General features: G+C 34.9%; 3 protein-coding genes across 11 annotated transcripts in view; 1 reads left to right on the top strand and 2 right to left on the bottom strand.

The window, feature by feature from the left end:
- Positions 1-983, bottom strand: part of LOC101745400 (F-actin-uncapping protein LRRC16A) — a 30,874-nt gene extending 29,891 nt beyond the window's left edge. For all 8 annotated transcript variants that reach the window (XM_062671209.1, XM_062671212.1, XM_062671213.1 and 5 more), the window contains exons 1-2: positions 615-983; positions 393-490 (exon numbers count right to left, since the gene is read on the bottom strand). In XM_062671209.1, the coding sequence (XP_062527193.1) occupies positions 393-490; positions 615-675 (159 nt within the window). In that variant the 5' untranslated portion in view covers positions 676-983. The remainder of the gene's footprint in view (positions 1-392; positions 491-614) is intronic.
- Positions 984-2,074: 1,091 nt separating this feature from the next.
- SOCS6 (suppressor of cytokine signaling 6) lies at positions 2,075-3,534 on the top strand. The gene is given in 3 exon segments (NM_001198723.1): positions 2,075-2,556; positions 3,014-3,307; positions 3,393-3,534. Coding segments are annotated over 3 exon segments (918 nt in total).
- Positions 3,535-3,690: 156 nt separating this feature from the next.
- On the bottom strand, positions 3,691-11,485 carry LOC101744765 (ubiquinone biosynthesis protein COQ9, mitochondrial). Of its 2 annotated transcripts, none has more exons than XM_004931384.4 (6): positions 11,285-11,485; positions 8,543-8,895; positions 8,365-8,459; positions 6,499-6,619; positions 6,209-6,412; positions 3,691-3,817 (listed from the first exon to the last, which is right to left on the bottom strand). In XM_004931384.4, exons 1-6 carry the CDS (start codon positions 11,310-11,312, stop codon positions 3,782-3,784), a joined length of 837 nt encoding a protein of 278 aa, XP_004931441.1. In that variant the 5' UTR covers positions 11,313-11,485; the 3' UTR covers positions 3,691-3,781. The 2 variants fall into 2 exon arrangements, with proteins under 2 accessions (XP_004931441.1, XP_012550496.2); XM_012695042.4 differs by lacking the exon at positions 11,285-11,485 and adding an exon at positions 10,535-11,155.
- Positions 11,486-12,222: the final 737 nt, after the last annotated feature.

The following is a 12,222-nucleotide window of genomic DNA, read 5'->3' as shown; positions in this document are numbered from 1 at the left end:
CAGTCTTACCATATTAGCTTGAGGGACTAAGATCATCAAGCTTGTATATGAATAATATTACCTATTATTAACTATACTATACTATTATATAATATTACCCACTGTTAATTAAATTATATTTGTTTTGTATTCTATCCAGGCCTCTTTAATCTACTTCTACTTATCAATACAAGATGTGAATGGTTAAAAAAAATACCATGTTCCCAATGGAATTGAAATGTTTATTTCACATCTAAAGATATTTAATGGCATTTACTTTGTGACCGGTATGAACTCTAGCAACCACTAGATCAGCTGAGTTTTTATTTCTTCTGCCCATCCGTGCTAATAAAAAAAAACTAAGAATTTATTTACAAGTGTAGTAACATAAATTTTTCATTCAGAAAACTTACCAAAACCTTGTTATCAACCTTATCACCTCTTGATTCCATACGAATAAGGGATTTATAAATAACTTTGACATTCTTCCCCAAAACATTGCTGATGCTATCTGTAAGATATTTAAAAAATCAGTTTGGCCAGTCATTAGGAACATACAATGCTTCATCTTTCTTAAATAACAGTAATTAGATAAGAATATATTCTTAGGTTCATTTAATTACTGATTATCATACCATTCAGCTCTGTTGATATATGTGATTTTGCTGGCATTTTCATAAGATTCTTCAGTGTCATCACTTCAATAGTTTTACATGTTTTAAATAAGTAATACTATGATTATTTCAATTTTTATTAACACTTTTGGAAGCATATAAATCGTCAAATTTTTTTGGTATGGTTGATAAAGCATATTGTTAGCTTATCCTGTTTTTCATATGTTATCTAATTTTACCACAACGATAGTGTACTTTCATTTCACTATTATTTTATCCTCTTTTATGATTAACAAAACCATTAGATAGTTAATATCACTATAGTGCTTTAATTGTGAACATGCACAACACAAATACGCGCACTGCGAAGAAGAAAAATGAACCACAGACTAATCCTTGACTAATTAGAGATACGAAAAAAATAAAGTATAAGCACTGAAATCGATTAGAATATAAGAACTGAGATTACTGAATGAATTTATTGATGAAGTTAAGAACTCAAACCTTTGAATTTTAAGGCTTAACAGCAGATACAAGAAGCATGTCTCCATTAGTTTTAAAGTATATTTTGTAATGATGATTTATGTCTACTGCCTGCTATTTTCAAAAATTTTATTCCTTCATTAAAAAAGTTCTTGGTTGTTATGTTTTGTTTAAAAATAATGGCTTATCTCCAAAGTATGTGCCAAAGTACTTTGAATGAGAGACTTATTTACACTAAATTTTTTCTTGGCATCAAAAATGTCGCTCAAAATTTTCTGAAAGCCATCACAAGTTGATAACTGCACTAGCACGTATAATAGCTTAATTAAGTAACTAATTTGTAAAGGAAATGAGCTTATATGTTGTGATGGCATAGTGTCTTGTAACAAGCTTGAAACAATAGTTTCCAACTAGTTGTGAGAATGGGATTAATGACAAACTGAACGACGACGGAATCAAAAAAAACATCTGGTATTTAGGAGTCACCGCAACTCAAAATCACTTGTATCAAGCGATGGGACGATGCCGATATTAATTTCCCCCGAAAAGGTAGTAGTTTTAAGGAAATCGATTAAACCTCTTGTCTGATTATTTGTAGATTCACTATTCACTACCTCAACTCTAGAACCGTCGTTCCGTTGACGTCTGTCACATACTTCATCTTGTAATTTACATTTTACGGACATTCAAGAAAATAAAGTTTCAAGAGGCAAACTGAAAGTAGATAGATAAGCTAGTACTTTTATTGAAACATTTAGTTCAAAACAAACCCAAATCACAATTAACAAAGAGTAATTACATGAATCTAGAGATTAAGCCAATAGTACATTGAGAGTAGAAGTTGTGCTATTTATGTGTTGAGTACCTGTACATACCTAGTTTTTGAAGTGGATGTAATCATATTTTTCGTCGTAAATGGATTTGTGCGATTTAATTAATAAAAGAAACTGTCAAGTCTGAATAATTTATATTACATAGATGACAATTGAATGTAGAAGATGAACATAAGTTATGAACGATGTTCGTATTGTAACCGACGTAAATGGCTCACTAGTGGATGTCTACGTAAATGGATTAAACCAAATTCTATGGAATGTAAACATTTACAACGCAGTATTGATAAGAATAAGGATACGAATATTGATATAGTGGATGCTATTCTTATGCCAGAACCCAATTCATCTCTAAATACCAATAAATTTGTAAAACTTTGGAAGAGTAAATTTTTTATAACGACCAGCGTCAGATCCTTACAAAGATATTTCGGTAAATCACGAGGGGCTGATTCAATTTGCAAACTTAATAAGAGCAATGACCCCACATCAGCATTTGAAACAAGATATGGAATAGGAATTGAGATAAAACACACCCTTAGACCAATAATGAAGTGTCAGCATTCAAAAGAAGGACATTCTGTTCTACGCAGTCACCATCAACATGCATCCCTTGAATCATGTGCTATTTATTGTCAGTTATATAAGTATGAGCCCTACTACTTCTGCATTGGTTTCTTTTTAACAGTCAAATTTGCATTCCTCATCATTTAAGATCATAAAATGTGAATTAAAATGATTCTTCGTCCGTCTTCTTAGTCCTCTTAATTCACTTTCGTGCTTTTTCTGTTGAAAGTGATATTTCAAATTAACAAGATAAAAATGATCTGATCTATTAACAGTTTTACAGTTCAATCTTGTACTTGTACTTTTTGGTTTTAAACACCTTCATTTTATGGTAATAGAACTGTACAACAATTTTTTTTATTGTGACTACATCTCATGAAAACCCAAGAACACACTATGGAGAAAAAAAATATCAGTACCCACATTTAACAAAAAGTGTCCATCAATGGTAAAGTCTACATTTAGGCACTCACTAGTAACCATAACATTGAAATTATTATACAGGTATGTAAATGCAATAATATTTGTGTATTTCAGTCATGGCTGGTATTGGGGTGGAATTACGTCCAGTGAAGCAGAAGAGTTGCTTGCTGGCCAACATGACAACGTTTTTTTAGTCCGAGACTCGTATGACTCCAGACACATTCTCTGCGTTTCTTTTCGTTGTGTTGGCCGTACACTGCATGCACGTCTTTTACATGCAAATGGCCTTTTTTCTCTAGATAATGAAACATTTGTGCCAGCATATAGATTATCTGAACATTGTTCTGCTGTTAATGTAAAGACAAATTTATTTGAAATGCCAGTGAAACTAGCTAGGCCTCTAAACAGGTACCTATTTGTAGGAACTATTTCTTACTATCATCATTTTATCAATGTTGTATATGATATATACTAGAATATTGTATATTTTCAGGTTTGCAAAACTAGATTCCCTACAGAAAATCTGCAGGTTTGTCATCAGACAAACAGGATCATCAAATACTTGGGCTAAATTGCCTTTGCCTCCAAATCTAATATCATACATATCTATGGGAAGCGATTACATAATACCATAATTATCAAGGTTTTTTCATATTATTTTGAATGTAACATAAAACGAAAATAAATGTACCTTATGAATAATTATTCACTCAAAATGTAATTATTTGATGGAAAACAATGTAACAATGTGTCTTATCAACTTATATTAAAATATTGATTAATAAAACATATTTGAGAACAACATCTTTAATATTCAACAATTAATACTTTCTGGACTTGTCACAACTAAATGTACCAACTATCTTCTTATAAAAGTAGAATTCATTTCAAAGTGTTAATCCCTAGGATGTTCTTAGCCTGCAAAATAATAATGAAAAATTAGTATGTTATGAATTAAAATATAAATCAGTTTATTTAAAACAATATCATAGGTTTTGTTACAATCAATTGCCATAGCCTGCATTTAAGATGATTAACCCACTTTTATTATTATTTCCATTAATATATGTAAGGAAAACGCTAGCGAAAACGATTTTCGCTACTTTAAGAATTTAATGTAAATATTGGGTTTTTTACCACCTATTGTAATGCCTGTCTATTATTTTATACCAGTGGTTCAAACAATTGTTTTATCAATATTTATTTCTCAAAAGTGCAATTAAAATTTTACTATACAAAGCAACGAGAATACAAAATGTACTTAGGTGTGTAGGTATTTTATGTATACGGGTTTAGATCAGTCGCCTCTACATTACTCAGAGAGCTAATTTCGATTGCACTAATTGCTGATGTGTATAAGTTACAGAAACGGGTGAGTGTGCTCTTTTTTGTCTTTAAAAAAACTTGATGTCTTGATTTTTATTACCTTAACAAATACACGGTAGTAAAAGTAAACTCTCAAGGCACTTTTCATTTAAATTTTTATTTTATATAAACTGAAAATCACCATACTGGACTGGAGTACGACCTGGCGCGGCGGTCCTGTAATTTTTTTAAGCCCATGCCTAGATTCTTGATATTGCTTTATAATTTACCCGGTTTCTGAGTTATTGTAGTTCAAGATACACACGTTTCAACGTCAACATAATATATGACGAATTTTGTTTTAACTAGATCCAATTTTACTGAAAAGTATTCGCCGTTTATTTGTTCGAGAACTTTATTTTGAAAACTATATTTACGTAAACTTTAATTTTAGAGTTTAACCCGTAATGTACTTAAATAATAAATATAAAAAATAACTTATACAACATTTGTTTTTAATTAATAATATTATTATGGATGTTTGCGAATAGTTTATGCTCATTAGCAAAAGAGAAAACCAAAGCGCGCAATTTTTTCTTTGTTTTGGCTATCAGAAACAATTTAGCCTTTTTTAGGAAGGAGGGTTTATTTGTTATTTATAAGGCCTAGGCCGCACTACGGTTTTTTCCCGGGAGCGGTTAACCGCTGTAACCGCGAAACCGCTTCATACGCACACACTACAATTATTAACCGCGAATTCGCCCGCGATTTTCACAGTTTGAAGATGGATAAATTTCAAAAGAGCAGTACTTAGCAGTGTGGCTCTGGTAAATAGTACTCTGGTAAATAGATAAAAGACAACGAAAATTTTACAAATGTTGGGTCCATCCACTTTCTAGCCGTAAAATTGAGAAAGGTTTCTTTCATAAGAAATATCGAAATTTAAGAAAACCCCTAGAGAAATTTTTCAATTATTATCCAATGTCAGTAGCCAGTTTCATGGAAACAAAGTTTCGCAAATGTATTTGACATTTCAAAAAAACCGCCCGCGGCTAGACATAGTGCGTGCACGGATACCTAGTTCTATGGATTACAAATACAAATTTTGTTGCGGTTTTTTTCCGCGACAATTTTGTAACATTTCGCGGTTTTCAAATCAGTAGCGGGAAAACACCGCAAGTGCGGCCGCTTGTATTTGTTTTCGTGTTTCATAAGCTCACACGGTTATTAACCGCTGCGGTTTCACCGTAGTGCGGCCTAGGCCTAACACGCGCCCTGTATGAGCGATGGGATTTGCTAACAGCTGCCCGAGTACTTCCGAATGAGACCTAACAGCTCAAAGGCAGTTGCTTCGCGAATGCATCTACTGGATCGGAATCGCGAGAAGACGCTGTGAAGACTAGGCGAGAAACTCAGCTGGCTGATGTATGGGTTAGATTTCACGTCGAACTCTTCGACGAGTTCGACTACCGGGGCCACTATGCTATGCAGCCAGATTTTTTTAATTTTGCGTTCAAACTTCCTTAAAATTTTTATTCAGATCAATACAGCATTCGAAATCTCCTAACACTTACGTAAATATCTCCGTCGTGTCCGTGAATACCTAATTTTTGCTTATTGCTAGGGTAGGGTGGAAAAGTTCATGGCCCACATACTGTTAAGTGGTTACTGGAGCCCTAAGATAACTGTGCAAATTCCGCCACCCATCTTTTGACATGAGTTCTAAGTCTCAGTTTTATAGTACAACGACTGACCTTTCAAACTGAAATGGATTACTAATTCACGGCAAAAACTAGCGGAGCGGTGCATATTCATTCACGGTGGAAGTTATTCGTGAACATACACAAGGTACGTATTTCGTTAGAACGATTTTCCGACCTGCGGGATTCGAACACCGGCACGGTCGGGTCGCTAGATGCGAATACACCGTCTTAGGCTTAGGCTTTTAGCCAACATGACTTACGAGAGCTTATAGACTAAAAACTGGAAACGATTCATACTTACTGTAACAAAGGCTGCAGTTAATGTTTGTGGGGCGGCGGTAACCGGGTTTAAGTTTAGAGCACCCTGTATTACTTGAGCATCTCGTATCCTGGATGATACAAAACTCCTAGTAGCATTATTTTCTTGGCTATTGTCAGTTAAATAAAACAATTCAGCAGCTTTGTATATTCCAGCCAAACCCACACGGCGAATATACCAGTTGAACTAAAAAATAAATGTTATTTAATGTATACGTGGCGTTTTATATTTATTGTACCTTACTTACCTTACCTTAATTGGATTTTACTCACATCAACACTACGGTCGCCTGAATGATAGCATATATCATCCACTAACGATAATAAAGTAGCTAAGCCATTTGGAACGTTGTTTGGAAGAGTTTGTATTGCCATTGCCTTAGGCCATGTACTCCTGGAAAAGCACGAACTATGGTAGGTGAATTCTTATAGTGTACAAGCTGTGTATGTTCCTGCGTCTCATCATTAGTAGTGGCCTCGCAGACAGCGCGCTATGGAGTAGGGAGGGGCTTTCCCTTACGAAGGATCCAAGATCACTCACTCAATCCGCGTTGAACCACCGCATGCATCATTTGAGGATTGAGGATTATGGGCGCAAGGGACAGGATGCTGCATTTATATTGGTTATAGTTGGAACAACAACAATTTTTAACCAAATTTCCAACCCCCATTTTAAAGATTTAAGTCGTGGCCTAAAGGATAAGATGTCCGATGCATTCGTATCGAGCGATGCAACGGTGTTCGATCCCGCAGGCGGGTACTCATTTTTCTAATGAAATACGTACCTACTTTATAAATGTTAATAATTGACTTCCACGGTGAAGGAATAACGTGTAATAAAAATCAAACCCGCAAAATTATAATTTGCGTAATTACTGGTGGTAGGACCTCTTGTGAGTTAGGTACCACCACCCTACCTATTTCTGCCGTAAAGCAGTAATGCGTTTCGGTCTGAAGGGTAGGCCAGCCGTTGTAACTATACTGAGATCTTAGAACTTATATCTCCAGGTGGGTGGCGCATTTACGTTGTAATGTCTCTGGGTTCCAGTAACCACTTAAAACCAGGTGGGCTGTGAGTTCGTCCATAGATATAAGTAATAAAAAAAAATGTAACTCTTAAAATATCTATATTTTATTTCGCATAACAGTCTATTTGTCAGGAGGAAATCGCCGGACTGCCGCCCTCCACTGGGGATGATGGGCGGAGCATGTCGGAGCGAACCGACTAAAACCTCCTGTCGCTCAACAACCAGCATCCAAACCTCGCATGAAACAGGACTCATGAAAAGGCAAAGGGGAGAAAGTGAAGCGTTTAGTGCGGAGCACATCTCTCCCATCACCCTTCCCCTCGGGACGCCGGACTGGCGGTCGTCGGCGCCACGACCACCAGCCCTTTCGGTCGACAGGCTATCCGAAGCCCGCCTAGATGGCGCCGGTTAGAATGGTCTATCCTACGGAATACCCCGCTGGGTCAGAACCAGTGTGGGTTGAGGATAGCCGGCCTTCCATTACCCGGATGCTCTTGCATAAAACGCGTGCAGAGCAGCTTGCACGTCGTTTTCTTAAGCCCCCTTCGCCGGTCCCCTGGCCGACATGTGACGGAGACCCGAAACACTTACAGGGCCAGGGCTTGGGCGAGATTCGCCTCCCTGACCCCTGCTCGACGGCGGCGGGCCTGTGCGTCTCTCACGCGCCCCGCCGCCTCCTGCGAGATGGTGCACTCGCAAAAGTCGAGCATTGCCTTCCATGACTCATCGTCACCGAGCATCGTGGCCACAACACTCGGCAACGACAAGTCGTTTCCTATTTTTGCGACGAGGACACGACGCCACCCCTCCCATGCGGGGCAGGCAACGAGCGTGTGCTCCGCCGTGTCCAAGTCGCAACCACGATGGTGGCACTCTGCCGTCGGCTCGGCTCGGAACCGGGCGAATCGCCTCGACGGTCCTACGACCAGCCGAAGGATCGGCCAGCCGTCTGGACGATGATGTTATATCTCTACCTCACTGTATTGGTTTATTATTTTTGAAACGTATTCATTTTTTTTTAAACAACATGCAATTCAAATGACTCAACAAATAATACAAGGTTCACTATGCACATTACTTTAGATACAAGTCAATGTTTATATTTACTTACTTGTATGGTTTTATCATGAGTAGCCTTGTTACTATAGCATTTTCAATAAACTTTGCTGGAACTTTTGACCCTCCTTTTAAGTCTTCCTGCGGCCACTGCGTTATAGAAATATGCGAAATTTAATGTGCGTAATGGGCAAAAATGTTTAATATATAAATATTTTATGTAAAATATGTACCAGTTTCATTTGCTCAGCTAATTGTTGATTACATTTAATATTAAAATAGTGAATTAAGTCACCACCTCCATTTGGAAAGAGGCCATGAGTAATGGTGGGATAGCCAGCTGATTTTGCACCTGCACTCAAAGACTCTACTGACCATCCAGTTTGAGAAACAAATTCTAAAGCTCTCTCCAAAATAACATCTTTCACATTTTGTTCATATTGGTGATCCTCATTTTCTGTTACTACAGAAGCAATTTTTATATCTGTTCTAACTTCACTGTGATTGTAGTCCTTTACTGTTCCTTGAATATTTCTTATATTAACAGAACTTAGAGGTAAAATGAATCTGTGTTGAGTCCTGAACACTGCCAACAAAAAGAAATATAAGAACAATTACAATTTATAGAAATTATATTAAGTAGGTACTTTAATTTAGGTTAGCTAAAAATTTAACAGGTTAATTATTAATAATAAATTTAATTAACCTTTTGAGCGCGAACCGTCGATAAATCGAACCTCTATTAATGTGCATAAAGTACGCAGGGTCGGATACAAATTATTTTGTATGAAGTATTGATCCTTACGAAAGTGTCCTATCACGCGCGTTTTTAATTCTTTAAACAACCATTTAAAATAATTTTGCTGAGAATTTAGCTTGATTTTTGTATTTTTTTAAAGTTTTTTATAAGCTCCTTTGTTTCAAAAATCCTTGGCAACTTATGCAAAATATGTGAAAATAAGCTCAGCACTAAAAGGATGAACACGAGTTTTGTCTCTTTCTCAATTAAACTTTGTCACAATTAAAAGTGGAATGTAAAAACAAAGTTGTTGTATGTTATATTTATTAGATGATGTTCAATTATGTACAATTTTTGTTTAAATTAATACATTCGGTCAGGCGAGCTACGAGCCCTTCAATTAAATGAAAAGCATTTAATGCAGAGTATATTATTTCCTTCTTATTTTTAGTAGGTATATTATCAAGTAAATTTCCACAAACTGTCACTGAAATATTGTTTTGATCTTCAGAAGCACTCTTCCCTTCTTCAATTTCTTTTAATTTTTCTTCGTAGTGAGCTTTCGACATGTTCAGTCCTGTTCTTAATGGATCTAAATAATCATTTTCTATCATTGTAAAACAGTCCCTGATTCCACTTAGATTATTTACATCTTTTAATGTTAGATATCTTAAGAAATTCAGAGCAGTAATGATCTGGTCAGCAAGTTCCATCAGGTCAGATTGGGCACCATGAGGTAAAAGGCATATTTTCTTGATCATGCTCAGTAGTTGAGGTCCAGTGAAGCAATCAGATAGCACTTCTTCTTTGAAAGCTTCATCCACACAATTTTTATACAAAGTGATTGAATAACCAATTATTCCAGAGTGGTTGCTGCTATCTAGGAGATATTTTATTAACATACATCTTCCTGTGTATTGAAATTTATTAACATGTATCTCAATTAAGGATATAGCACTTTTACGTATAGATTCATAATTTGAATAAATTGCAACATTTACAAGACTTTTACACAATTCAAAATGAACAGAAGAAGATAATAGGGCATCTGAAGTTTTATTGTCCAGAAAGTTTACCAACACTTTACATAATGTGATTGCTTTAGCTAAAGGACCGTATTCAGTAAAACTCAGTAAATGTATTACACAAGGCATTACAGAATGTATCAAATACTCTTTCTTAAATATTTGTGGAACTGAATAAGATGGTATCTCAAAATGACCAGATAATATGGCATAAAAGAACCCTGATAAACTTGTTATATTTATTTTATCCCTGTGAGTGTAAGGATCTTCTTCATTAAGATCTTTCTTTTGATTAGATTTTGTGTTCTGTGATTCTCTGTAACACACATCAACATGTACCAACAGTTTGAGGACATTTTTTTCTAATTTACAAATATCTTTCACAATGATTTTGCAATTTTCCCTGATTTCACTTTCTGCACCCAAATTAGGATCAACATTAAAATAAATAAAAGGTTTACCTAAAAGGCTGATTAAAAATACAGAGACTATTTCTTTTGCTTTAGTATTATCAGTACTGGATTTCATAATTTCATCAATAAAAGGATCATAAAACAATGGTAACATAGAATATATCTTTGTAATCCTTCTAAAATTCGGAATACTATCTAGTAACAAACATTCTTTTTCTTCTAGATTCAGATCAGGTATTGATATGCCCTCAATATAAGTTCTAATTGAATTGAAACACCATTCTAATGATCTTCCTCGCTTTCCAGATAGCTTTTTAAGTACTTGTTGCAATGGTGTTAGAGAGACAGAAAATTGGGCATCATTCTTTGCAAGTTCAATTTGTTCAATGAATACTAAAAGTGCCTCTTCTGGAGTAGATCTTTCTAATATGATTGATAGAAGTTGTTCACATGCTGCATACAAAGAAGGTTTAATAGTAAGAGTATCACCATCAATTTTCTTTATGATAACTGATACTATTTCCCAACAGTTTTCTTTGAAATTTTCTATATGTTCTTCATCATAAGGTATACTCAAGGCTTCTTTATACTTCTCTGAATCTAATAATTTAGAAACGATTGCAACGATATTCACCGACTCGTTCATGTTTTTGTCACATCCAAAGCACTCTGAAATTTTAAGTGCTATTTTGTAAAATTAGCGCGGTTTTAATGTCTTCAACACGTCAGAATTTGCATCTCATCATTTGAAATGTTGGTTAAGGCTTTTATTTTTCATAAAAATAAAGTAATACTCACAGCGCAATGTCTTCTGTAAATTACTCATATTCCAGTGTCTTCTATTAAATGTAAAATAATGTAAATATATGTACTTTTACGAAATACCGTGGAAATACCTAACTTTTCTTTGACTAAAATAATATGTCTCGAATATATTAAGTGTATAATCTATGTAATATGTGTTTTGGTTTAATCTATGTTTGACTAAATTATTAGACAGTAGAGACTTTTTGGCGGGAACGCGAGGAGTGAAGTTGTGTGATTTGTTTTATTTTGTCTATTTAGTGTTTCTTCAGGTTTAAATGTGTAATAACGGTGGTTTATTAACTGTTTAATATCTGTGAAAGTGCACAAATATAGAAAAATGAAACAAAGCTGCTGGACGTAACTTCTCGGGTTCCTCCAAGAAGTCCACTGAAAAAATCTCAGTAAATGACCACCATTTTACTGCGATTATATTTCATCCCATATCATCTCATTTCAGTAAATTTCATCCCAGTTGATTAATGTTTCAAATTAATCATCTTCATTTCATTTCACTCCATATTATCATTTTTCATAAAATTAAGAATATAAAGTAAAATAAGACATGACTTAAAGGTCTTAGTTACCAGGTCATAAAATCTCTTAAAAAAAAAAAATTAGACAGTAGACAGCTTTTCTTGTTTATTTCGCGCAGTAGAAAGGTAAAAGAAATATAGCCCATACATCCAAGACTGTCAAAGTGATTTTAAGAAAGTTACTTAATCGACAATCAATAATGTAGGCTAATATCTTTAAGTTTAAGCTTTTGTTTCTTGAGTGCTTCGTTTCAAGTGAATGAGCATCTATGAGCAAAATTAATTCATTTAACTAAAGTGTTTTCATTCAACAGGTTATCTAATTTTAGCAACAAATGATTTGGCTTGCGAACTATACGTACACTTTGTATTTCAATTCCTCCAATTAATTAAAAA

Source organism: Bombyx mori, chromosome 11 (assembly GCF_030269925.1).
Source record: "Bombyx mori chromosome 11, ASM3026992v2".
Taxonomy (NCBI): Eukaryota; Metazoa; Arthropoda; class Insecta; order Lepidoptera; family Bombycidae; genus Bombyx; species Bombyx mori.
The sequence above is the reverse complement of the archived record's forward strand: the minus strand, read 5'-3'. Positions and strand labels throughout refer to the sequence as shown.